Genomic DNA, 27,674 nt, shown 5'->3' on the forward strand with positions numbered 1-27,674 from the left:
TTTAAGATTTTATTTATTTATTTGACAGACCACAAGAGAGGGAACATAAGCAGAGAAAGTGGGAGAAGCAGGCTTTCCAGGGAGCCAGATGTGGGACTCCATCCCAGGACCCTGAGATCATCACCTGAGCTGAAGGCAGACACTTGATGACTGAGCCACCCAGGTGCCCGTCTGTGATGTTTCCACATTCCGCCTTTGGCCCCCTACAAACCATTCTCCACATTGTAGCCAGGTTGTTTTTAAAAAAAACAGTCACATCTCTGTTCACAATGAATACTCTGAATCGCATTGCTTAAAGATAAAATTTAAAATTCTGATAGGCCTATCATCCAGTCTTTTCTTTCCCTTATAACTCTCTCTTTCTTACTAACTTTGACTTCACCAGCTTTTATGTTTTTGAACATGATAAGCGTGTCAGGCCCTTAGGGCCTTTGCATTTGCTTTTTCTTCAGCTTTGAAGCTGACTTCTTCCCCATTAGATCCAAATCAGAAGCCTTTCTCTCAGAGAGGCCTTTAGTGATCAAATAATCTAAAATAATTACACTTTCTTTCTCGTATTGTCCTGTTTAGTTTCATTCATAGTATATGTCACCATCTGAAATAATCCTATTTCCCTATGGAAATAATCCTGTTTTCCTTGAATCTCACATTAGAAAGACCCCTGAGAGTATATTCTAGTGTGCTGTCAAAGAATTTTTTATTCAACTCAAGGTTGCAAAGATTTTCTCCTTTGTTTTCTCTAGAAGTTTTATAATTTAGGTTCTCACATTTTGCTGTGCTCCTTTTTAATACAAAATTGAGGGGTGCCTGGGTGGCTCAGTGGGTTAAGCCTCTGCCTTTGGCCTCAGGTCATGATCCCAAGGTCCTGGGATTGAGCCCCACATCAGGCTCTCTGCTTGGTAGGGAGCCTGCCTCTCTGCCTACTTGTGATTTCTCTCTGTCAAATAAATAAAATCTTTTTTTAAAAACATATGCATAAATTTTTAAAAAGATTTTATTTGTTTGACAAAGCGTGAGAGGGAACATAAGCAGGGGGTATGGGAGAGGGAGAAGCAAGCTTCCCACTGTGCAGGGAGTCCGATGTAAGACTCTATCACAGGACCCTAGGTTCATGACACTTAATGACTGAGCCACCGAGGGTTTCCCTGAGAGTATAAATTTACTCTCCATTCTAGGAACCTAATAAATTGATTCTTTGTCTGTCTTTCTCACTACCCGGTGTATACAGCATTGTTTACCTCATTTGAGAAGAGTATGTACTGACTGGCATATTTTATTTATTTTTAATCTCTACACCCACTGTGGGGCTCAAACTCATGACCCCAAGATCAAGAGTCACATGCTCTACCAACTGAGCCAGTCAGAGGCCCCGTGAAAGGCATATTTTAGATAGTAGCTTTCATAGTGGGAAGAGAAACTTTTCACAGAATGTTTAACCTTAAAAAGAAGTACTCAAACATGAATTTTATAATATATTTGCAGAAACTTATTTTGACCTTATATAGAATGTATTTTGTGGCTTTTAGGGTCAGTTGCTTGTTCTTTTTTTGTATTTGGGAATTCCTTAAAATTTATAGGAAACTGTTTCTGGTTTTCTTTTTAGTAGAAAAATTAGGTTTGTGTATTAAAGTTTTATTTTATAATTCTAAGCTTTTTTTTTTTTTTAATTTTTTATTTATTTATTTGACAGAGAGAAATCACAAGTAGGCAGAGAGGCAGGCAGAGAGAGAGGAGGAAGCAGGCTCCCTGCTGAGCAGAAAGCCCGATGTGGGGCTTGAACCCAGGACCTGGGATCATGACCTGAGCTGAAGGCAGCGGCTTAACCCACTGAGCCACCCAGGCGCCCCTAAGCTTTTTTTTTTTTTTTTTAAGATTTTATTTATTTGACACAGAGAGAGAGATCATAAGTAGGCAGAGAGGCAGGCAGAGACAGAAGGGGAAGCAGGCTCCCCTCTGAGCAGAGAGCCTGTCACAGGGCTCTATCCCAGGACCCTGAGATCATGACCTGAGCCGAAGGCAGAGGCCCAACCCACTGAGCCACCCAGGCGCCCCTATAATTCTAAGCTTTTAATGTTACGTGATGGCTAGAATTGAATTAGATATTCTGTCACTCTGTGGTTAAATGGTGGAATGTTACATTGTTTTCCTTGTGTAAGCATATGAACAAGCTAACCTATCTTGTAATTTTAATTTTGTTTGCTTATGAAACTGAACGTATGGGGCATCTGGGTGGCTCAGGTCACGAAGCCTCTGCCTTCAGCTCAGGTCATGATCCCAGGGTCCTGGGATGGAGCCCCGGATCTGGCTCCCTGTTCAGTGGGGAGTCAGCTTCTCTCTCTCCTTTGTGTGTGCTTTCTTGCTCTCTCTCTTTCTCAAATCTTTAGGGGGGGAAAAAACTAAGCATATTTAATACATTTGCTAATTGGTACTATTTCTCTAATGAATTGTCTGTTTATAGCATTAATTTTATTGCTTCGGGTTCTTTTTCTTCAATTTGTTGAGTTCTTATATAATCACATTTTGCCAAATGTTAAGATACTTTCTCTGTTGACAGTTTTTTAACTTAATTTAATTTAATTTATTTATTTGAGGGAGAGACAGAGTGAGAGAGCATAAGAGGGGAGGTCAGAAGGAGAAGCAGACTCCCCATAGAGCTGTGAGCCTGATGTGGGACTTGATCCCAGGACTCTGGGATCATGACCTGGGCTGAAGGCAGTTGCTTAACCAACTGAGCCACCCAGGCGCCCCTCTGTTGACAGTTTTTATTTTTTTATTTTTATTTTTTATTTTTTTTTTAAGATTTTATTTATTTGACAGACGAGATCACAAGCGGGCAGAGAGGCAGGGGGAGAGGGAGAGGGAAGCAGGCTCCCCGCTGAGCAGAGAGCCCGATGCCGGGCTCCATCCCAGGACCCTGGGATCACAACCTGAGCCGAAGGCAGAGGCTTCACCCACTGAGCCACCCGGGCGCCCCTGCTGACAGTTTTTAAAGTGCCATTTTCTTTTCGTGCTGTGCAGGCATTTTGTGGGCTGCTTTCTGCAAACCCTTAGTACGAAACAGATTCCTGTGTTCTAGGACGAGTTGGAACTGCGCGAAACAAAGGAGAAAAGTAAATAGGCTGGGGGATATATTCTTCAGGAATACAAAGTTCTGGGCTGGATGTACAAATTTGGAATGATCCGTAGGTTGGTAAAGCCACCTTTAGGCCTGAAGAGATCCCTGCAGTGAAGAGTTTAGAGTGAGAAAGGAAGCTCGGGAGGCAGGATAGGCCTTCAGTGGAGTGGGAGGATAGAGCCTGCCGCTTCACTGCTGTCATTTTGAGGACTGCCCCCATGTTAGAATCACCAGAGGATTTTTTTTTTTTTTTCTTCAGAATAAGCATTGATCCACAGGCTCCAGCCCAGAACCTCAGATACTGGTATGTTTTGAATCTTGGGTGATTTCAATGTGCAGCGATGATTAAGGCGTTGCTCAGACTCCTTCTCCTTTTCATAAATCAGTGGGTCCTTAAGTTCTTTTTGTTTCAGCATCACCTGGGGACTAGTTGGGCCCCCTGCTCAGAGCTCGATTCAGTAGGTCTGGGGTGGGGCCTGAGAATTTGCTTTTCTAGGAGTTTGTAGATGACGATTGAGAAGCATTGTAACAACAGCTAGAGGAAGGGAAACTGTTGAGAAAAATGGATGTAGGTGCAGGTGGGCTTGTAGGTTTGCCCCTAGGTTTCAGGAGTTTCTTACAATGTTGCTCTCTCTATGGTGTAGGTGTGTGAGGGTCTCCACTAAGAGAGTGTTGCATGGGTAGTTGTGATGTTAAGAGAGGGTTGAGGTGCTAAATTGCCATCAGATGAGGGTGAAAAGACAAGTTGACTGTTTCTCTTGATATATCAGTTACTTTTAATAACTGAAGAGAGATCTCCTTGAATCTTAATTTTGTCACCTAGTATATATGCGCTGCTCTTTTTTGTCATTGTAAATGAATGTGTGTTTTTTTCTCCCATTTCTACTGGTTTTCAGTGAAAATATGTCAGTGGGGTAGATTCTGGGAGTACAGCTTTCTTCATACTATCATCATCATTGGCATCCTTGGGATATAATTAATTGTATACATTCTTTGTACGGTAGTAGGTAGCTGGTTATTTATTATGAAGTTCTTTTGGTTGCAGCTGAGTCCTTTTCACAGTTTATCTCAAAGGTTATTTATTGTAAATGTGTACTGAAATGAGATAATTTGAAAAATCTTGATAAATTTTATGGAACTATGCACATAGTGTGGCAGTTGACCTATGTATGAAATCACGCCTCTATTGTAATGCTGATTCTGCAGTTTAACGTGTAAAATGGTAGATAAAATGACTTTTCTGATGGTAGAGTCTACATAGCCATTCCTTGACTTCGAATACTTTTTGCATGATAAATCTGTCTATTCTTTACTGTCTTTAACTCCCGTGCTTCAGTTCTTAATGCTTTAGCTATTGATGTGGGATGGGGTTTTTTGTTTTTCTTTTTTGTTTCTTGGGGGGTCTGGAATTGGCCATCTTCTGCCCTACTTCCACCCTAACCACTCAAAAATAAATAAAACAAAAAATATAAAAACCAAAACTGTAAAAGGTTGATGTGTGTATACTTCATTAAATGTAAGGGAAATAGTATGAGAGCTAATTTGTGTATTTTTCCCTCTAACGATGAAATTCTCTTTATAAATGAATATTTTTTAAAATACTATTTTCTTAAAATAACTTACCATATACCCAGAGAATTGTTTTGATAAGTTGACACTATTTCTTGAACACCTAATCCATAGCCATGAAGTAGAATATTGTTTTTAGGTACCTTTAGTTTATGAGGAAGTGTTCTACTCTTTGCAGAATGCAGAGAAAATAGAATGTTTCTTTTTATTCTAAATTGTTAAATTACTACAGATCTGTTAGATATATACTGCCTGAAAACAGGAATGATGTTAATTCTCCTATCATGTTTGCATTCCATATGCAGAAATTGATTTATGTCTGTGATCGCCAGCCTATTAAATTGAATAATATTTGTTAAATAGACAGTCTCCATAGATGTACTGTATTTGATCTATTCATTTCAGTATGCGTTAAAATTCTTTTTTTTTAAGTAGGCTCCACAGGAGTGTGGGGCTTGAACACACAATTTTGAGCAGATTTGAGAGTAGCATGCTTTACCAACTGACCCAGCCACGTGCCTCTGGATTAAACTTCTTAATTCTCTATGATACAGTTAAGCAGTTACAAACCATAAATGACTAATGTGTTTACTGAATGCAGGGCAGTTGAGTTTGATTTTGTTGTGTGTTCTTGGAATTTGACAGTATTAAACAGGTATGACATTTTATCGATGCCAGTTACTGAAGATGAATTTCATTCCTCAGTGTCTTTGTTCTGTTTTGTTTTGTTTTCAGAAATTTGAGGGACATTTGAATTTACTGAGTTTTTTGTGTTTTTTTTTTTTTTTTTTTTTAAGAATTTATTTATTTGAGAGCGAGAGCACAGATGCAAGCAGGGGCAGGGCTAGAGGGTGAGGGAGCAGCAGACCCCTGCCAAGCAGGGGGCCTGACGTGGAGCTCAGTCCCAATCAGGACCTGAGCCAAAGGCAGACACTTAACCAACTGAGCCACCCAGGCTTTTTTAAGAAACTAGAAGTTTCTTAAAATAAGCTGAAATTTTCCTCATTTTTCTTTCTTATGTGTGTCTTAAAAGGTTTGAAGGGGTGTGGCAGGAGGTTTTGGACTCGATGAGTTTCCACCGAAATGTCGGAGAAGTCAGGCCAGAGCACAAAAGCAAAGGATGGGAAAAAGTATGCAACACTCAGTTTATTTAATACTTACAAGGGTAAATCTTTAGAAACTCAGAAAACCACAGGTGAGTAAAGTCAAGTGGCATAATATTTTTATGATTTTCTTCGTTTTGTTTTGTTAGTATGGCTGGTCCTCTGGAGCTATTGCTATTAGAAGCTAGGATAAACCCATGTTTATGCAACCCTTTGTACTTTGGGCTTTTTAGGTGTGTACTCCTCTTTCAGGGGATGAATTAAATATCTTACAGTAGAAAATTTAATATTCTTTTTTTAAAGATTTTATTTGAAAGAGAGGGCTAGCACAGGAGCATGAGGGGGAAGGGGCAGAGGAGAGGGAGAAGCAAGTTCCCTGCTGAGCACAGAGCCTAACGAGGGGCTCCATCTGGGGACTCCAGGATACTAAACTGAGCCAAAGGCATATGCTTAACTGACTGAGCCACCCAGGGGCCCTGCAAATTTATGTTTTAAAATATGTTTCTTTTTTCCCGTTTGTTGTCAGCAGAAAGTCAGTAGAACTGTGTGGCTCTGAATGGGAGACTTGGTCAATGAGATTGGGAGGCATAGGAATATACAGTAGTGGGTATTTACTACCGCTTCTAGTTAGAAGAGAGTGAGTCCTGGGATGTTTTGGTTTTTGATACCTTGAGCCCAGTATTTATAGTGAAAGGGGAACCCTGGACCAAGTATGTTATATTAGCAGTGTTCAGAACGTAGAGTTAGGATATTTATTTTCTAATAAAGATTGAGGAGTTAGGATATTTATTCTCTAATATACTAATATATAATATACTAATATACTAATATACTAAATTTTGAGTTTAAAATAGTTTCTTTGAAAAGATTACAAAACCACTTATTGCCTGTGTTTTCCTGTTCATAGTATATAGGGTTGTTAGAATGTTTAAATCGTCTTTTCAGTGGCTTGATAGTTTAATATAATTTCTGCGTTGGATTAATGTTGCAGTTGTGTGACTTAGTTTTAAAGTTCTTATTTTAAGATAAAAGGAAATAATGGTTCCAGATTCCATTAACTCCTGTTGTCTTTCTGTACTGTCTTAAGAGTAAATTAAGCAATAAAGTAGATGTTCTAAGAAAGTTGATGTTACTGATCTTTAGTTGCAGCTCGACATGGATTACAGAGTCTTGGAAAAGTTGGTATTTCACGGCGTATGCCTCCACCTGCTAACCTCCCAAGTCTCAAAGCGGAAAACAAAGGCAATGACCCTAATGTGAACATTGTACCTAAAGATGGCACAGGATGGGCATCCAAACAAGAGCAGCATGAAGAGGAGAAGTGAGTCAAAGTCAACTAAAAAATGAAACTGTTTCTTTGTAGGGAATTTTATTTTTTAAGATTTTATTTTTAAGCTCCTAATGTGGAGCTCAAACCCACAACCCCAAGATCAAGAGTTGCACGTTCCAGCGACCGAGCCAGCCAGGCCACCCCTATAGGGAACTTCGGTTTGCGTTTGTTCTGTGTGTTAGACGTTGAACTATGTAGGTTAGGTATCTCAGGCCATCTGAAGTCGTTTGCATAGTCCCCTTTGATGAATTTTGTGTGTGTGTGAGTAGGTTTAGTGGCAGTATTTCCATGTGTCAAGGTAGAACAGATACCGGAATTGCTAATCACAGCTTTTCTGACGGACTGTGTCAGGCTTCCTGGAGCCCCTACCATATGAAGCATTCACTTTCTAATGTAGTTAAGGGTTGATTCTATTAAATAATTTCGATGATGCTAAGAATTTGCCAGTTCACTGAAACTGTACCTGACGCACATCGCAAGTACTCAGGTAATTCTATTTAAATGAGTAAAGAGTTGCTAGCAAGCAGGCCGCCAGAGAATTAGTAAGGTCCCTCTTAGTCATTCAGCATATGTGTAGCATTCTGTATTTCAGGGATTTTGCAAAGCTCTTAGTTTACTGAATGACCAACTGAAGCAGTGGTAATTTAGAAAAATAATACAAGTGACTGGGTACTTGATGCTTTTTGCCTCTATCTGTTACCCAATTTCTAGACTCCTATTTGGGGAGCTTTATATAGTGAATTTGACTTCACTTGAATAAAACTTGTCGAAGACATTGTTCTCTGTTTCTTAGTTGTTGTAGAACTGTTTTGTAGTAGCGAGCCAGTTATAGGTCTGAGTGTACCAGAAATACATTGCCTCTCTTAAGTCTCTTAACTCCTTCCTATCTTTTTTCATTTTCAAGCATTAACTCATTACAAAGATTGAATAAAACTGGAGATTCTTTTTAGTATATGTGCTGCCGAAGCGAGCACTGGAGATTCTTTTAAAACCCTTTTTACTCGGGCACCTGGGGGGCTCAGTTATTCAAGTGTCCAACTCTTGACTTCAGCTCAACTCATGATCTCTGGGTTGCGAGATCGAGCCCTGCATCGGGTTCTGTGATTGGGCTCTAGCCGTGGAGCCTGCTTAAGATTTTCTGTCTCTCCACTCCCCTCCCCGCCAAAAAAACCCCTTTTACTCATGGGGATGTATTGGGCAAATTGCTGTTACCACTTTGAATAACAGTAGTAAGTACAGTGGTGAACCTGTTCACTGCCAGGTGGAGAGTTTGCTTAGCCTTAGCCCTGGCCAGTCCGCCAGTGCGGACAGTGTGTATGCCTGTAATGTTATTTCTAATTACATGTAAGTGTTTACTCTCTAAAATAGATTTTAGTGATTATACTCAATAATGAGTGTTTCTTTTTTTCTTTTTTTAAAAAATAACAAGTAAAGCTATCTTCTCCTTGGGTTATTAAAAGGAAGAAATGAAGGGGGATGAAAATAGCTACACTTTATTTAAAGGAGTGTTGCAGAGGAAAAGCATTTGTGGGAGATGCAGCTATGAGTAAATACGTAGCCAAAACAGTCTGTTCGCAAATTTACCTTAACTACAATATTTATTATTATTTTATTTGAACATACAATATCTGAAATAATGGATTCATATTTTTTTTCAAGAGCACCAGAAGTTCCACCAGCACAACCAAAACCTGGGGTTGCAGCTCCCCCAGAAGTAGCACCTGCTCCCAAATCTTGGGCCAGTAACAAGCAAGGTGGGCAAGGAGATGGTAAGTGGACATTAGCTGGGGAAACTGACTAGGTTTGACAGTTACTGAACAGCCATGTAGGAGATAAGGGGTGGATTTTGACAAGGGCAGAGAACATTGTCAAGGATACACTCAGGTCCTAAAAAAAGGCTTTTTCTTTGAACTCTTGGGGTAGTTAAGTTTCAGTGCCAAGACCCATGTTTGAGCCAATGATAGGGATTTAAAAAGGAGTTTTACGATACCTTTTGTCCCACGTTGTTTTTATCTTCATCCTACATGACCAGAAAAAACTTTGTATCTTCTGTTCTTTGGGGCATAAAAGTACCCAGACATTGTGTAAATTGCTAGAAACCATATTTATCATCATCTGTGCTCCCTGACCTCTTCTATTTCAGATACGTGCTACTCAGGATTTCCATGGTAGAGAAGAGCTAGACAGTAGCTGTAAAGCACGGTAGCTGTAGTCCTACCCCCTCAAGGAATGACGACTCCCCAGCAAAATTTAAGTTTCCCACTTGCAAGACAGGAAAAATCTATAAAACATTGTATTGAAAATCTAGGCCCTGTCTGCACCCTCAAGTTAATAAAATCAGATCTTTTAATTTATGAAAGTATATAAATAGGCAAATACGTAGGTGGGTGAATGGATGACTAAGTGATGTGCAACCAGTATCCAGTCATAAATTTAGTGAAGGCGTTTTAGCCTCGTTGTGGTACTTACTTGCAGTGTTGATTCCTATGTTTTTTCAGTAGTAATATTTGATTCTTAGAGTTTTTAGCAAAGGAATTTGACTTTTTGAAAATGCAGAGTCATAATAAAATTTCACAGGAGTGAAATTCTCATTTTCCTTATCTTTAATGAGTCCTGAACAGTGTCTGGCAGATTCCTTTCTTAGATTTTTATCTCCTCGTGGCTGTTCATTAACTTTCCAAGGGATTTTAATTCTAAATATATTTTAAAGTTTTATGGATATAAACAGAAGAATAATTACATATATGCATATATATATAATTATATAAAAAGTGGAATAATGTATCTGAGAAAAGCAGACACCTCTATCCTGGGAGGGCTTTTTCATTATCTTCAGTATAAAAGTCACATTTAATGTTTTAACAAAATCTGTAGGAATGCAGGTGAATAGTCATTTTCAGCAAGAATTTCCCAGCCTGCAGGCAGCTGGGGATCAGGAAAAAAAAGAAAAAGAAACAAGTGATGACAATTACGGACCTGGACCCAGTTTACGCCCACCAAGTAAGAACACTTTCTATTTCATAAAAATAGTGAGTGAGATTATGTTTTTATTGTATTTTGTAATATAACCTGCCCAATATTATATGCATGACCTACCTAGTTTGAAAAGACAGAGTAGCTGCTGTCATTCCACTGTGGTTTTCACATGCACAGCATTGGTGTAACTTAAGAACATGTGGGAAATGTACATCTTGAGCCTCACACCCAACCCTCTGAATTAGAAATTTGCATTTTAACAAGATGCCTGGGTGAGTTCTTTGCACATTAATACTAGTCATTTCTATAGTAGTAAAACTTTAAACCACTCTCCCTAATACGCAAATATTTATTTGTAAGTTGTATCCACTTATTTGCTACTCTGTTAACATTCAGCCATCTTGTGCTTTCTGAACTCAAAACAAAGACCCAAATAAATTTGGATAATGAGAAATACTTGTATTATGGACATAAAACTAAAAATAGAAGTATAAAATCCTTGAGATTAAATTTATTAATTATATTAGTTTCCTATTTGATACGAAAATATCTCAGAGGATCCTGTATACATACGTGGGAGATTTCTCTTTTCAGTGATGGTTACAAATCTGTATTTCTTTTTTTTTTTCTTTCTTTTTTTTTTTTTTTAGACTTTATTTATTTATTTGGCCGAGAGAGAGATCACAAGTAGGCAGACAGAGGGAAGCAGGCTTCCTGCTGAGCAGAGAGCCAGATGTGGGGTTCGATCCCAGAACCCTGAGATCGTGACCTGAGCCGAATGTAGAGAGTTAACCCACTGAGCCACCCAGGCGCCTCACAAATCCATATTTCTGATAACCTAATACATTTCATATTTTTTATGGCTCATTTCTTGTCTGGTCTGGGTAAATCATCTTTTCTTATTTTTAGTTTTTATTGTTATGCAGTTGATGTATTTATATTAGAAATAGATTGTCAGCTCTATTTTCTTTTCATTAACTTATATATTTATTTATTTTAATTTTAAGTAATTTCTACACCCAACTTGGGCCTTGAACTTAAAACCCTGAGATCAAGAGTCCCATGCTGTGTACGCACAGAGCCAGCCAGGCATCCGTCTACTGTTTTCTTGGTCAGTTGGTTTCCAGCAGTTACCAGCTACTGCCTAACAAATTTGGCAGCGGAACTGACTTAAAGATTTCACACAGTGCGCAAGGGTCAGGGATCTGGGAGCTGCTTGCTTCCTGGAGTTGTGGCTCGGGAAGTCTCTCAGCAGCCTTGCAGTATGTCCTCTGATGCTGATTTGTCGGGGCTGCTGTGCCAGGTTCACTCACGGCAGCTCTTCTGTGTGTGGGCTGCTCACAGTGTTGCTTCCCCACATAAAGAGAGACTCAGGATGGAAGCCCAGTCCTTTATAACTTAACCCTGTAAGAGACATGTGATCACTGCTGCTTTATCCTGTAGGTAACACAAACCAGTCCTGGTGCAGGGTGTGAAGACCAGGAGCTGGAAACCCCTTTTGGATCATCTTAGAGGCTGCCTGCCGAAGAGATGCCTTGTAAAATCATTTACCTGTTTCACTGAGTGCAGTTTTACCAGATAATATAGTCACTAAATTTGCCCCCTTGGGGCACAGGTAACTAGCCGTAGTAGCCTGAAAACAGATGAGGGCATCACTGTCACCACCACAGGACTCCCATCCCTCTTCCCTCAGGACACCTCAGGTATAATAGTGACTTTAATCTCTATATCAAATATTGGTGAAGCTCGATAGAGAAGTTCTAATAATTTCTTCCCCAACCATAGTATTTACTTTTGGTGGTACCCTCGTGGTCCGTCTGCTCTGCTTTGGAAGCCACTGTTCTTGATTACCTAATACTTTGAAAGGAGTAAGGCCTAGATTAGATTTTCACTGTTTCTTCACTGTGTTGTTACTCTCTTGAATTTTGAAATGTGCCTAGTTTTATTTCACCGTGTTCCATTTTTAGCTTTTTTCTTATGCCCCTCCCCCCTTTTAAATTTCAGTGCTGAATTAAATTTCAGTGCTGTTTCTTTGTTTTTGTTTTTGTTTTTGTTTGTTTTTTTTTTAAGATTTTATTTATTTATTTGACAGATCACAAGTAGGCAGAGAGGCAGGCAGAGAGAGATGGGGAAGCAGGCTCCCTGCTGAGCAGAGAGCCCGATGCGGGGCTCAATCCCAGGACCCTGGGATCATGACCTGAGCCGAAGGCAGAGGCTTTAACCCACTGAGCCACCCAGGCGCCCCGCTGTTTCTTTGTTTTAATTGAATTTCTGCCTTTTTCCATACCAGATGTTGCTTGTTGGAGAGATGGTGGTAAGTCTGCTGGCTCACCTTTGACATCTGACCAAGATGAAAAGCTCTCTGCCCAGGATGAAAGCACAGCCGGAACATCAGAACAGAATGATATCCTCAAAGTGGTGGAAAAGAGGATAGCTTGTGGTCCTCCACAGGCTAAACTGAATGGACAGCAGCCTGCTCTTGCTTCCCAGTACAGAGCTATGATGCCTCCTTATGTAAGTATTGTTAAAGAAGTGAATTGTTAAATAGGTTTTTGCTCTGGAGAGAGCAAGGAGAGAATTACAATGGGGAAAAGTTTAGGTCTTTATTTGCATTAACATCTAACTAAAAATAACCATTTTCCTTGATTATGGATACAGGAAATAAATCACAGAAGTATCAGGAGTACCCTAGTTTTTATCATTAATAAGGATCATATATATTTTTTCATATCCTGTCAAAATTGTGGGTGTGGCAAAATATATTTAGTAATACTTCAGAGTAGTTATTAGACCCATGGGTAGCCCCACTTGTTATTTAATGAAAAAGCACATATATTACCATATCACAAATTTTTTTTTTAAATATTGTTAACAAAATTTTAGCATAAGTGTTTTCTTTTGTAGTACTCTGTATTTTAAATTACGGATTTTAAAACATTTCTGTGAGAAGAGAGTCATAGGATTGACCAGACTGCTAAAGAGTGGTTCATGGCGCAAAAAAGGTTAATATGTGCTTTAGTTCTAAAGTTTTCATTGGTAAACATACCTTTACGTTCTTTTTAACTTCTCATTATGGAATACTTTGAACATATTAAAAAACAGAAATAATAGTACAGTGAACTTCCCCCATTCTTCCATATCTACCATCCATCTTTAGTAGTTAACAACTTGGGGTCAATCTTGGTTGAGCTATTTCCTACCACCTCCAATTACTGGCAACATCCTAGATACATGATTTCATCCATATGTATTTTAGGTTGTATTTTAAAACATGAAGGCTAGGAGAAGAATCCACCATGGCGTTATACCTAAAAGGATAGTTTTTGTTCTTTTATTTTTAAAAAATTTTTAAAGATTTGTTCATTTATTTATGGATGGGGTAGAGTGGGGGGGAGGGAGAGTCTTAAGCAGACTTCACCCTGAGTGCAGAGCCTGACACGGGCTCAGTCTCACAGCCCTGAGGTCACTACCTGAGGTGAAACCAAGAGTTGGACACCCAACTGACTGTGCCACCCAGGTGCCCCTAAGGAGTTTTTAAAAATACCAAGCCAATATTCAGATTTGTCTGATTATCTCATGATTAGGATCCAAATAACATCTATTCTGTGAGTTGATATTTTTCTTAGGAACCCTGTTATCTTTGGTTACTTCTTTCCCTCCATACCACTCTCTCTCTCTAGTAACAATTTACTTGTTAACCTGTGGAGTTTCTCAAGTCTGGGTTTTGCTGATTCTGTGTTTGTCGTTTTATTTAATATATACTTGTGACCCATATATTTATGTAAATTAATGGGTAGATTTGGTGCCCTCGTACATTTGTTTGCTCTCAGCCTCCTGTGAAATGATATGGTAAATTACATGTGCCCAAGTAAATAAACTAACATTTTTTAGGGGACCATTAATCTCAAGGAGAGTAAAGGTCTGGTTCTTATATTTATTTTTATTATGATTTAATTCCTAAGTATTCAGGCTCTAAATACCCATATTTTTTTTCACATTTTGTATTTCTTTGTAGTATTTAATTATTCTAGGGTAGAGGAGGGAAATAAATGATTAAAAAATCATTTATTTTGGGAGTATGATAAAAATTAGTCTTATATGCTGACCTGGTCTTGAAAAATTATTTACACCTACTTTTGCCTAATAGTTTCAAATTGTTCTTGCGTAGAGCCCTGAAATTTAGGCTTGGGGGTGGGATGGTAGAAGGGAAAGTTTTAAAAGGGGAGATCAGATGGGCTTTTCTCCCAGTTTCATTAGTCATTTTATTTGAATAATGTATTCCACTAACAAAAACAAAAATGTTCTTAAAACCATCACTATATATTGAGAATTTAAAGATAGTTTCTATAATTTTTTTGTGGCAAATTCCTAAATTTTAAGCATTTAATGCGTGAAATTAATCTCTCTGCCTGAGGGATCTAATGAAACTTTACCTGTGAACATTTGCCTCCAGCTGTGTTTTTGCTGACTTTCAGTACACAATGATGTAACCAGAAATTCTTAGTATTCACCAGACAAAAAGCTTCTCCATTTGAGCTTCAGCTGCTGTTTAACTTAATTAACTTTGCTCTAACCCTACTTAGAAATTGCATCTTTAGATGGAATGATAACCTTTCTTCAAGTACAGAGTAATTTCTTTACCTAACAGGGTTTTGTTGTTGTTACTGTTTTTTATTTAAGAAAAGCTGATCTAGGGCGCCTGGGTGGCTCAGTGGGTTAAGCCGCTGAAAGCTCTGCCTTCAGCTCAGGTCATGATCTCAGGGTCCTGGGATCGAGTCCCGCATCGGGCTCTCTGCTCAGCGGGGAGCCTGCTTTCCTCTCTCTCTCTCTCTGCCTGCCTCTCTACCTACTTGTGATCTCTGTCTGTCAAATAAATGAATAAAATCTTAAAAAAAAAAAAAAGAAAAGAAAAGCTGATCTATTTCAGGATATAAATTAGGTATTTAAGGTAATACAGTCTTCCTTTCTTTTCTTTCTTGCCTGCCTGCCTTCCCTTCTCCTTCCTTCCCACCCTCTCTCCTTCCTTTTTTCTCCCTCTTTCCTTCTTTTCTTTTCTTTCTTTTTTCTTTTTGTATTTTGACTTGGCTATAAGCAAATAGTTACAAGCATGTCTTTTGACATCTGTTCCCTTCTCTTGGTGTTTTTGTCTTTATAATCTATCTTTAAACTTCAAAACTTAGTTTCTCGAATCCAGGTTAGCATAGAGAGCAGTTTAGGATTATGATCTGTATACTAGCTTGAATCGGAATCCACCTGTTTCCCACCCATGGGAAATCTCCGGTACACACAGTCTTCCTCACTGCCTTGGGTTATGGGCCATACTTTTATCTAAACTGAATTTCACTTTACCAATAAATCCGTCTTCAGTTAATCTGCTATATTATGATGAAGTGTCACATTATTTTCTTTCAAGTCTTTAAACTTAGATCTTTGCAGTTCTCTGGGGTGCATGCATGTTGTCTTTTTAGGTTTTTCATGTTGGTACATAATCGTTTATGTGATTTTGTTAATGGGATGGCTGAACTTCTTCCTAGGATGTGTCCTAGTTATTACCTGTATTTGTAAAGTCTTGCTAGATGCAGTTTCTTAACAGATAGCTTGTTACTGTGAGTAAATGATGATATATATCAGTTGATAGAGCTAATTATTCATAGGATGGTTTATTAGAATTTTTCTATAACTTATAATCTCAGGTTTAGTTAGGGTGACCCTTTTTTTACATATATAACTTGGTCACAAATTTTACCAATTTTGTTTTCTTCATTCAGATGTTTCAGCAGTATCCGCGGATGGCGTATCCTCCTCTTCATGGTCCCATGAGGTTTCCACCTTCTTTATCTGAAACAAACAAGTAAGGCTATTAAATGATAAAAGTTGCCAAAGCACAAAGGCCCATATGTGCTCATTAAGATTTTCTGGAGGAGGTTGGAAGAAAAAAGAAAAAGATTTCCTGGAGGTTGAATGGATTGTGGTGATTGATTCATTATTTTGACATCAGAATAGAGTTGCCATGAACAAATAATTGACCTTTTTTTTTTTTTTTAAGATTTTTATTTATTTATATGATAGAGAAGATCACAAGTAGGCTGGGAGGCAGGCCAGGGGGTGGGGGAAAGCAGGCTTCCCACTGAGCAGAGACCCGATGCGGGGCTCGATCCCAGGACCCTGGGAACATGACCTGAGCTGAAGGCAGAGGTTTCACCCACTGAGCCACCCAGGTGCCCCAAATAATTGACTTTTATAAGACACAACAATACTTTATTCTTCTAAAACTTTAAATTAACATAAAAACTTTAAATTGACATAAGATTCTGAAAACTGAAAATCATGTCCCTGGTAAGACGTGATAGTTTTTTATCTGTTCTTCTAATTCCATGGGTTAAATGACTTCCCATTTTCTTTTTTTTTCTTTCTTTCTTTCTTTCCTTTTTTCTTTTTTTTTTTTTTTTTTGCATAATGTGAGACTTGAGCATTCTCCTCAATGATTTTTCTTAACATTCTTTATTTTGATACCAGTATTAGGCTTAGCCATATTATTCTTTAACATACTTGTTTTATCTTAAATTTTTGGCAATTAAAAAAACCCATTTTCTGATATTAAATACCTGTAACAGAATTATATATTGTCCTGAATTTATGTATTAACATTAGAATTTCTTCATACACATGTCAGGTACAAAATATTTTGTATATTAGACAATACTAATGTTGAATTGAAATGAATTAAATTTCAGTCTTTTGATATTTATGTAATTTATAATCATTAAAACTTTGTATCTTTTCCCCTCATAACTTCTGTTCATTAGAGGCCTTCGAGGAAGGGGTCCACCACCTTCATGGGCCTCTGAGCCTGAACGCCCCTCCATCCTTAGTGCGTCAGAACTGAAGGAGCTTGATAAATTTGATAACCTAGATGCTGAAGCTGATGAAGGTTGGGCAGGTAAGAGGCAAAATTAATTGCTTTTAGTTCTTAGATGTTTTTAAACAGTCAGTCTGAATTTTCCTTAATTTAATAGGTGCTCAGATGGAAGTAGATTATACAGAACAGCTGAATTTCAGTGATGATGATGAGCAAGGAAGTGGTAGTCCTAAGGAAAGCAGCAGGTAAGCTGTTGGATACCTTCCACGAGTAATACTATGAATTTATTGGTATAACATTATCCTTTTGTGCAGAGGCTTCGTTAATAGTCACTTGTTCCCTTTTTATAGAATTTCTGTATTTTACTCCAAGAACTTACTGAGTTGGGAAGGTGATTATTGAGCCAAATTTTAAAAGTACAGCTAATCAAGGAATTAAAGTTTGATGCTTCTAAAGAAAATACATATTTTTAAAAAATGTTCAGATCCTAACCATCTAATTGGTGATTTTTTGAAAGACAACATCAGGGACTATTTCAAACTTGTTCATATTTACTTCATATTTACAAAACTAGAGAAAAATCACTTGAGTTACTGGAACTGCCTCAAGTCTTTGAGTTTTGTTTTGTTTTTTTTTTAAGATTTTATTTATTTATTAGTCAGAGAGAGAGAGAGAGAGCGACCGAGCACAGGCAGACAGAGTGGCAGGCAGAGGCAGAGGGCAAAGAAGGCTCCCTGCCGAGCCAGGAGCCTGATGTGAGACTCGATCCTAGGTCGCCGAGATCATGACCTGAGCTGAAGGCAGCCACTTAACCAACTGAGCCACCCAGGCATCCCTCAAGTCTTTGAGTTTTTAAACTTCAGCAAGCAGCATTAAAGTTTGAAAAATGGGAGCTTCTCATCTCTTCTCCAATATAGGGGCATCAGAATCAGAAATATATGAGTTATATACCATAAAAATTGGGCTCTTAAAATATAAGGAGCTTGCATGCACATGCTGTTAGTTGCTAGACAATTTGGTAGAGTTCGTAGTTTTTAGCCATGGCATTGCAGTATACTGCTGTTTCATGATCAGTTATGAGCTGCCTTGCACTTGTGATTTTAAAAAAATACCGTAGTTTGACTTCTGTCTTTTCATTAAGTCAGGATAAATTAGAATACAGGTATTAATTATAGTATTACTTGATTGCATTTAGATGAGACTTTTGGGGTTGGGGTGATACAAAATGGTGGGGCTGTAGTCCTTTGTGAAGTTGTATGTCAAGTGTGAGTGTCGTATTTGACAATTATGCTACTGTACTTCAGACCTTGTGATGATAACTTGGCCAAACCCAGTTCCTAACACATTATTGATATATGGCATAGAATGAATGAATGAATGAATGAATACACCACTAGGTCGCAAGACCATCTCATTCCTTGATATACTCCAACCCCCAACCCATATACAAATAATCTTATATAGACAAAATGCTTTTACTTATGGTGTAGTCTGTCTTCTTTACTTTCTTACTTCACCTGGATTTTGATTCCTTAGTGAGGATCAAGGTTCAAAAGCTTCTGAAAACACTGAAAACCGAAAAGAAGCAGATGAAGCTTGCAACGCTAAGTCATCTCAGACACCTGCTCAACCATCGGTATCCAAAGGTCCCTATGGGAAGGGACCTCCATTTAATCAGGTTTGTTGGACTTAAGGAGATCATATTCACTACCTGAACTTTCTTTGAATTCATCATAAAGTTGAAAGAAGAGTTAGGAAAAGGAAATTATCTTTTGTCTTGAGTAGTTGTAGATGTATACCATAATTTTATTGCATATTTATAGGAACTGTCAATATAGTAGCTAAAATTATTAAATAGAAACTAAAATTTCACTTTTTTTCTGTCTTGTAATAGTGTGGTCCTATTAAAATGGAGGTATAAACTGATTTTCCAAACATTGCTAAGTGCTTTATGGTTTATTGAGTATTCTATAAATTCTAGTCCGTATTCATATGTGAAATAGTACGCTGATAGTACATATATCACATGTAAGGAGTAGAGAAATCTATTAAGTGTGAGTCATTTTGAAGAACATTGTTAAAGAAAGGAGGTAATATGGGTAAAGAGATACACTTGATCCTACTTCCAAGAAACTGCATTGCAAGCTGGGAATTAAAAAGGGCTGTCATCCAGAGAGCCCATTTAGCACCTAGTGCACTCAGCATGTAGTTGTTGAATTCATACAGAACAGATTGAGAAACTTATCCCTTCAAGGAGATAAGGTAGGTAGCTAGCAGCCTCTGTAAAATGAAAAGACATCAAGTATCATTTGCAAGACAGTGTGACAGCTGGTGTGACAGAGCGCACATAAGCGCTTAGAGCATTCTCTGGAAAAGGTTTTGTGAAAGACTCGGTACTTGAAGTGGGAATTAACCAGGAAACAAAGGGAAGAGAGAAATTTTAAGCAGTGGTAACGTGTTCAGAGTAGAGAAGCATGAGAAAGCATGGCACATTCTGTAAGTCTCGAGTAGTTTGATACAGGAAAGGAGTTAAGAGAGCTACGTGACAACCAGTTGTTAAATGTATGCTCTTCAGGGAAGTTTGAATCTCATCCGTAAGGCATTGATTAGTCATTGGAGAATTTGTGAACTCTGAAAAAGGATTTTTCAAGTTTTTTTTATAATAAAGTTCGTGTTTCATGTGACTTTGATTTACTGGCTTAACATGGGGAGTGATAATTCTTTTCTTATAAAAGAATAGAGGAATATCATATGCCATATCGTGGTGTCTTGATTTGTGTGTGTGTGTGTGACATTGAGGTATATATTAGCAAGTGAATAGGGTTTTAACTGTAGCAAGTGAGTATGTATTGTATTTGATTCTCAGTATGTTCTAGATGTTTCATTTCTTTAGGTAAGTTTCTACATTTAGTTTGCCATTAGGAAAAAAATTCAGAGAAAGAATAGGGCTTACATGAATAAAATTTCAAAATTACAGGCGTACTTAAGTACCTTCAGAAATATTTCTAGTAGATATCTTTTATCTGGTTATTTCGTAATAGTCCTTATCTTTATAACAGGAACGTGGACCATCTTCACACCTGCCCCCACCTCCAAAATTGCTTGCACAGCAGGTAAACCTTAAATGCTTCTTTGCGGTCTGTATGTACTATTTGTGGTGTGTATGTATTTTTGTATGTATTTTGACTTTATTTGTTTTAATGGAAAGATTTCTGTATGTTTCTTATTTAATAACTTTTATGAAACAATTATGGATATTACCTTGTTAGTTCTTTGCGTATCTTCCTCTTTTTTCTGCTCTTCTTCATTCTCAGCTGATATGCTTCCTCCTGATTTCACTAAGAAGATGAGAAGCAACTATTTTTCCCATTTCAGTGCCCTTCCCATTCTGACTTCTTCCTGTCCTTGCTGCTAAGAGCAACCCTTCTACTGTTCCCTTGCTCCCATCTCTTTCGCTTACCGGTAATATTATCTCCCATCTTAAGAAACTTAAAAAATCAAACTTTCCTTAACTCTTATTACCCTCCGTCTGTGGTATCTATAGTTTCCACCCTATTTCTCTGTTCTCCTTGGTGGCAAAATAGTTTTAGTGAGCTATTTATACTTGCGGTCTTCATTTTCTCTCTCTTCTAACCCTTTCTAGTTACACTTTTTCATCACCACTATACCTTTGAAACTATTATTATGAAAGTCAGTAATGATTTCCATCTTGCCCAATTCAGTTCTCTTGTCTTCATCTTACTTAATTTCAGTAGCAGTTGACATAGCTAATCTTTCCATCCTTCTTAAAAGACTTTTTTTTTTATGTTTAAGACCTCACGCTATTGTGTTCTCTCTTCAGTTTGTATTTTCTTCTGTGCCTTTATTGAAGGAGGGAAGTGCACACACACATACACAATAGGAAGCGGGAGGAGCAGAGAGAGAGGGAATGAGAGAATCCCAAGCGGACTCCCCACTGAATGTGGATCCCGACACAGGACTTGATCCCACGCTCTGAGATCATGACCTGAGCCGAAATCAAGAGTCTGACACTTAACTTACTAAGCCACCCAGGTACCCTGGGTATTGTAGGGTTAAGGGCTGTGTTCTTATTCCTTTTTCTGACTCTTTCCCTGGAAGATCTCATATATGTGCTTACGGTACTTAGCTGTAGCCCTTAAAGTTCTACCGTGACTTCAAGAGTTATGTATTTAGTGATCAATTAAGCATCTTTACTTGGATTTCTGCTAGATAAGTCCAGACCATAAAATAGAGTAATAGTAAAATAGTCTAGAGTAAAATAGAGAGTCTAGATCATATATATCTATATATTTTATAATTAGTCCAATGTTTTCATCATCCCATTTTCTCCTTTGTAAGGATTCTGACTGGTTATGTGGCTTTCCAGATTTCTTTACCCTACAAGCTAATAAAATGAGTATTTTTAAAACTTTTTTTTTTTTTTTTTTTTTTTTTTTTTTTTTTTTTTTTAGTTCCTTAACATTCCAGCGCTTCAGGTGCTCTTCTTATTTGGCTCATTTTCCCATAGTTACAGCAGTGATTGTAGTTGTTCTAGAACGTACCAGTTAGAAGTCTTTCAGGTGATGCCCACTTTCCACTATGGGTTCTGAGTGTTCATTTCTGCAGCTTTCAATTCAAAGATCGAGAACTCTGTCTGTACAGGCTGATTTCCAGGGATTTCTTCTCCTGTGAAGTGTTGGCAGTAGTCATGTCTTCGTCTTCACTTAGCATCTCTGGCTGTTTTTCCCTGTAACTGCACCTTTTGTCTTCTCAGGGCTCACATGACACTGTTCTGCCTCTTTATGGACTTTCTCTCTAGGCGTTCCATCGCTGACAGTTACGAGCACTAACATTCTAAATTCCTTCGTGTCTAAATTTAGATTTTGAAATCATGTTGTGACAGCTTCTTATTTCATTCAACAAATTCTTTGCACGGTAATGTGTGCCACAATCAATAGGTGCATGGCCTAGATTAATTGTTCTGGTCTTAGTTTGGAGAATGATCTAAATATTTTCCCCATGTTACTACTTGTTTGTATTTAATATGTATGCTTTATCAGAAATATTTGTGACATTTTGTCGAGTCTTTCCTTCCCTCTTCATGTCTGTGATACCCATTGTTACTTGGAAATGGGTCTGTCGTACTCACCTCATCGTTTATCATAATGTTGCAGCATCCTCCTCCAGACCGGCAGGCAGTGCCCGGAAGACCAGGCCCTTTCCCCACCAAGCAGCAAGTACCGGATGAAGATGAAATTTGGAAGCAAAGACGAAGACAGCAATCAGAACTTTCTGCGGCCGTGGAACGCGCACGGAAACGGCGTGAAGAGGAAGAGCGAAGAATGGAAGAACAAAGGAAGGCAGCGTGTGCGGAGAAACTGAAACGATTGGATGAAAAGCTTGGCATAGTGGACAAACAACCGTCTCCAGAGGAGATTAGAGAAAGGGAGCGAGAAAAAGAACGGGAGCTTGAGAGAGAACAGGAACGGGAGCGAGAGAAGGAGAGGGAGAAAGAAAGGGAGAGGCAACAGAAGGAGAAAGAACTGGAGAGGGAGCAGGAAAAACAGAGAGAACTGGAAAAGGAAAGAAAGCAAGAAAAAGAGAAAGAACTAGAAAGACTGCAGGAAAAGGAAAAAGAACTGCAGAAGATCAAGGAACAGGAAAAGGCATGTGAGTTGGAGAAGAAAGAAAGGGAAAAAGTGGAGGAAAAAACTGAACACAAAGAACCTACTTTAGAACCTGTGGTAGAAAAACCAGAAAGTGAGACCAACTGTAATAAAGGTATGAGAGTCTTGTTCTTATGTAGGAGGCTTCATAGCGCTGCTGGTGTGGGTGTCCACGTGTTTTTGATGTATGCATGTAATCCACATGAAAATGAGGTTTCTTTTGTTTTCAAGATTGATTTTATTTACTTATTTACAGAGAGAGTGTGTAGGTGCACACGTGTGTGAGCAGGGGGAGGGCAGAGGGAGAGGAAATGTCAAGTAGGACTCCACACAGAGTGCAGAGTCCATTGTGGGGCTGGATCCCAGGATCCTGACATTGTGACCTGAGCCAAACTCAGGAGTCAGATGCTTAACCAGCTAAGCCACCCAGGCATCCCAATTGAGGGTTTTGTTTTTTGTTTTTAAAGATTTTATTTATTTATTTGACAGAGATCACATGTAGGCAGAGAGGCAGGCAGAGAGAGAGGAGGAAGCAGGCTCCCTGCTGAGCAGAGAGCCCAATGCGGGACTCCATCCCAGGACCCTGGGATCATGACCCGAGCCAAAGGCAGAGGCTTTAACCCACTGAGCCACCCAGGTGCCCTGAGGTTTTTTGTTTTTTTTTTTTATAGAAGCTGAATTTTATTGGATAGTTTAATATGCTTTTTTCCCATATTTTTTTTATTATGGTGAGATATATCTAACAAAGTTTAGAATTTTAACCATTTTTAGGTATACAGTTTAATGGTATTAAATACATTCATAATATTGTTCCATCATCACCACTGTCCGTCTCCAGAACTCATTCCATCTTGTGAGACTGAAACTCTACCTGTTAAATAATACTTCCCTCTTCTCCCCTGTTCTAATTTCTGTCTCTGATTTTGACTGTTTTCAGTGCCTCATACAGTATTGGGTCTTTTTGTGACTGGCTTATCTCAGTATAATGTCTTACAAGGGTCATCCATCTAATGGCATATTGCAGAATTTTCTTTTTAAGGCTAATAATCTGTATATAAAACCACATTTTGCTTACCTGTTTATCTGTTCATGGGCACTTGGATTGATTCCATATTTTACCTATTTTGAATAATGCTGCTGTGAATGTGAGTGTACAAAGACCTTGTTGAGACCCTGCTTTCATTTTTTTTTTTTTATTACATACTCAGAAATGGAGTTGTTGATCATATGGCAGGTCTGTTTTTGTTTGAGGAACCACCATACTGTTTTTCACAGCAGCTGTACCATTTTACATTCCCACCAACAGTGCACAAGGGTTCTAATTTCTCCACGTCCTTACCAACATCTGTTACTTTCCGGGGGGGGGGGGGGGCGGTTGATAGTAGGCTTCCTAATAAGTGTGAGGTGATATCTCACTACAGGTTTTGATGTGCGCTTTGCCAATGATTAGTGATGCTGAGTATTACCTTTTAATTTGTTTCTTGGCCATTTGTGTATCTTTGGAGAAATGTCCAAGTCCTTTTCCGTTTTTAATCAGATTGTTGCTGCATTTTAGGAGGTTAGATAGGTTGCCTTTTCACTTGATATTCTGTTCACGTACAGAACTTTAAAATTTACATGAAATCCATCTATTTTTTCTTCTGCCTTTGGTGTCAAGCCCACGAAGTCATGGCCAAATCTAATGTCACGAAGCTTTTGTTCTGTTTTCTTCTAAGAGTTTTATACTTCTCTGTTTTACATTTACATGTTTGACCCGTTGTGTGTTAAGTTTGTACGTTGTGTTAGGGTAGGAGTCGAGCTTCATTCTTCTGCATGTGGATAGTCAGTTCCCAGTATTGTTGTTGGAAAGACTGTTCTTTCCCCCTTTGAATGGTCTCAGCAGCCTCTTCTAAAATCATTCGACTGTGTATATGATGGTTTATTTTGGGATCTTGATTCTATTCCATTGCCCTATCCGTCTGGCTTTATGTTAATTTCTTACTGTTTTTATTACTGCAGCTTTGTGGTATGCTTTTATTTTCTAAAGATTTTATTTATTTACTTACTTATTTGACACAGAGAGAGAGAGAGAGAGAGAGAGAGATCACAAGTAGGCAGAGAGGCAGGCAGAGAGAAGGGGGGAAGCAGGCTCCCCGCGGAGCAGAAAGCCTGATGCGGGCTTGATCCCAGGACACTGAGATCACGACCCGAGCTTAAGGCAGAGGCTTAACCCGCTGAGCCACCCAGGCAACCCTTTTGTATGCTTTTAAATCTGGATATGTGAGTCCTCAATCTTTGTTAGGTTTTTTCATGATGTATGGGTGTTTGTTTTTGTAAAGAACGCCGTTGAGATTTTCATGGGGATTGCATAACTCTAGGTTGCTTTTGGTAGCATTGATAATGTTAACAGTAATAAGTCTTACAGTCTGTGAGCATTGAGATGTGCTTCCATTCATTTATGTCTTTAATTTCTTTCAGCAATGTTTTGTAGTTTTCATTGTACAAGGCTTTCACCTCCTTGGTTAATTCTTAAGCATTTTAGGGGTACCTTGCTGGTTTAGTCGGGAGAGTGTGTGGCTCTTGATTTCGGGGTCATGAGTTCAAGCCACACATTGGGTGTAGAGATTACTTAAATAAAAACCTAAAAAAAATTCTAAAGGATTTATTTTATTCTTTTTGATGCTATTATAGATGGAATTGTTTTTGTAATTTCCTTTTCAGATCATTTGTTATTAGTATATCAGAGATGCAGGTAATGTGAGCAGATGATACAGTCTTACATGTAGAAAACCCTAAATCTCAAGGGACCCAGAATAGCTAAAACTGTCTTGAAATAAAGTAACAAAGCTGGAGGACATACATATCTGGATTTAAAAACTTAACTACAAAGTTTGTGTTGTAGGAATTTGTTCATTTCACCTTCCTTATCCTATTTGTTGGTATATACTTTTCCATAATACTCTTATAATCCTTTTTATTTCTGTAGAATTGGTAGTAATATCCCAATTTCTATTTCTGATTGTAGTAGTTTGAGTCTTCTCTCTTTTTTTCTTCGTTGACCTGCCTAGTTAAAGGTCGGTCAATTTTGTTGATCTTTCAAAGAATCCATTTGCAGCTGCATTAATTTTTTTCTATTTTCCTATTCTCTCTGTTGTGGATCTCTGTGTTGATCTTCATTGCCTTTCTTCTGGTAGTCTTAGGTTTACTTTGTTATTCTTTTCCCTTACATCGTTAACACTAGGTTTTGAATTGGAGATCTTTATTTTTTAATGTAAGTATTTATAGCTATAAATTTGCCCCCTTTGCACCACTTTTGCTGCATCCTGTAAATTCTGGTATGTTGTGTTTTTGTTTTTATCCATCTCAAGTATTTTCTAATTTCTCTTGTCATTTATTCTTTGATCCCTTAGTTGTTTAAAAGAGTGTTGTTTAATGTCCATGGACTTGTGCGTTTTTCTGTTTCACTTCTCTTTTTGATAATTAACTTTTGTGGTCAGAGAAAATGCTTTATATGAGATTTATCATTTTAAATCTATTGACCGTTGATATTGTGGCCTAACGCACAGTCTGTCTTGGAAAATGTCCTGTGTGCATGTGTGAAGAATGTGATAGCTGTTGTTGGATGGAGTGTCCTGTAGGTCTCTTAGATCTGGTTGGTTTATTATATTCAGTCCTTTGTTTCCTCACTGACCTTCTGTATGGTTGTTCTATCCATTATTGAGAGTAAGGTGTTGAAGTGCCCAACTGTAAATGTACAGCAGTCTGTCCCTTCAACGCTGTTGGTATTTTGCTTCAGACATTTTGATGGTCTGTTATTAAACATATATTAAATATGTATAAATATTTATAATGGTTCTGTGTTGCAGCACTGAACCTTTTATTAGTAGTACATAATGTCCTTTTTCTCTTGTAAAACTTCGAATTCAAACCCAGGCTTGTCTGGTATTAGCATAACCACCTTGCTCTCTTGGTTCCTCTTGCTATGGAATATCTGTGTTCATCTTTTCGTTTTCAATCTGTTTGTGTCTCTGGATCCTAAGTGAGTTTCTTAGAGATAACCTGTAGTTGGACCATGTGTTCCAGTTCAGTCCATTTTAAGTAAGTAATTGATTAGAAGGGACTTACTTCTCACATTTTGGTATTTGGATTTTATATGCCTTATATGCATTTTTGCCCCTCGTTTCCTGGATTACTGTCCTTTTTTTTTTTTTTTAAAGATTTTATTTATTTATTTGACAGAGATCACGGGTAGGCAGAGAAGCAGGCAGAGAGAGGAAGGGAAGCAGGCTCCCTGCTGAGCAGAGAGCCTGATGCGGTGCTCGATTTCAGAACCCTGGGATCATGACCTGAGACGAAGGCAGAGGCTTTAACTCACTGAGCCACCCAGGTGCCCCTGGATTACTGTCTTTTGTGTTTAGATGACTTTTTTGTATTGAAACATTTTAAAATTCCTTTCTCATTTCCTTTTGCTTATATTCTGTAACTACCCTCTTTGTTTTGACCATGGGGATTACATAAACATGCAAAAGTTATAACACTAAATTTATACCAGCTTAACTAATAATATACAAAAATTCTTGGGGTGCCTAGGTGGCTCAGTGGGTTGAAGCCTCTGCCTTTGACTCAGGTCATGATCCCAGGGTCCTGGGATGGAGCCCCGCATCCAGTTCTCTGCTCAGCCAGGAGCCTGCTTCCCCTTCCTCTCTGCCTGCCTCTCTGCCTACTTGTGATCGCTGTCAAATAAAGAAATAAAATCTCTTAAAAAAAAAAAAAAGCATTCCTTTTCCTTTAACAGTTATATTTGTATTCCCTTTGGTTGCTGGTATCAGAGATTTACATCTTTAACTTTGTATCCCCAGTGACAAACTAATAATTAATTTTAAATACATTAGTTTCTTAAATCATGTGGAAAACAATGTGGAGTATAAACCAAGATGTAATGTTATTATCTTTTAGATTAATAATTGGTTTCTTTAAAGAAATACTCATTTCATAAATCACGTGGACATAGAGTTACCTGCTACTACTGCCTTTTATAATTGCCCATGTATTTGCCTTTATTGTCACTTTGTCATGC

At 38.2% G+C, this 27,674-nt stretch overlaps 1 protein-coding gene across 16 annotated transcripts in view; it reads left to right on the top strand.

Annotated features, from left to right (window-relative positions):
- Positions 1-27,674, top strand: part of PRRC2C (proline rich coiled-coil 2C) — a 97,539-nt gene that overhangs the window by 20,765 nt on the left and 49,100 nt on the right. For 12 of the 16 annotated variants that reach the window (XM_047703728.1, XM_047703738.1, XM_047703730.1 and 9 more), the window contains exons 2-12: positions 5,718-5,879; positions 6,931-7,108; positions 8,777-8,886; positions 9,992-10,117; positions 12,384-12,607; positions 15,862-15,944; positions 16,900-17,033; positions 17,110-17,197; positions 18,489-18,630; positions 20,012-20,065; positions 22,127-22,733. In XM_047703728.1, the coding sequence (XP_047559684.1) occupies positions 5,768-5,879; positions 6,931-7,108; positions 8,777-8,886; positions 9,992-10,117; positions 12,384-12,607; positions 15,862-15,944; positions 16,900-17,033; positions 17,110-17,197; positions 18,489-18,630; positions 20,012-20,065; positions 22,127-22,733 (1,858 nt within the window). In that variant the 5' untranslated portion in view covers positions 5,718-5,767. The remainder of the gene's footprint in view (positions 1-5,717; positions 5,880-6,930; positions 7,109-8,776; positions 8,887-9,991; positions 10,118-12,383; positions 12,608-15,861; positions 15,945-16,899; positions 17,034-17,109; positions 17,198-18,488; positions 18,631-20,011; positions 20,066-22,126; positions 22,734-27,674) is intronic. The other 4 variants (XM_047703729.1, XM_047703732.1, XM_047703740.1 and 1 more) reach the window with 2 other exon arrangements.

Source organism: Lutra lutra, chromosome 15 (assembly GCF_902655055.1).
Source record: "Lutra lutra chromosome 15, mLutLut1.2, whole genome shotgun sequence".
NCBI classification, from domain to species: domain Eukaryota; kingdom Metazoa; phylum Chordata; class Mammalia; order Carnivora; family Mustelidae; genus Lutra; species Lutra lutra.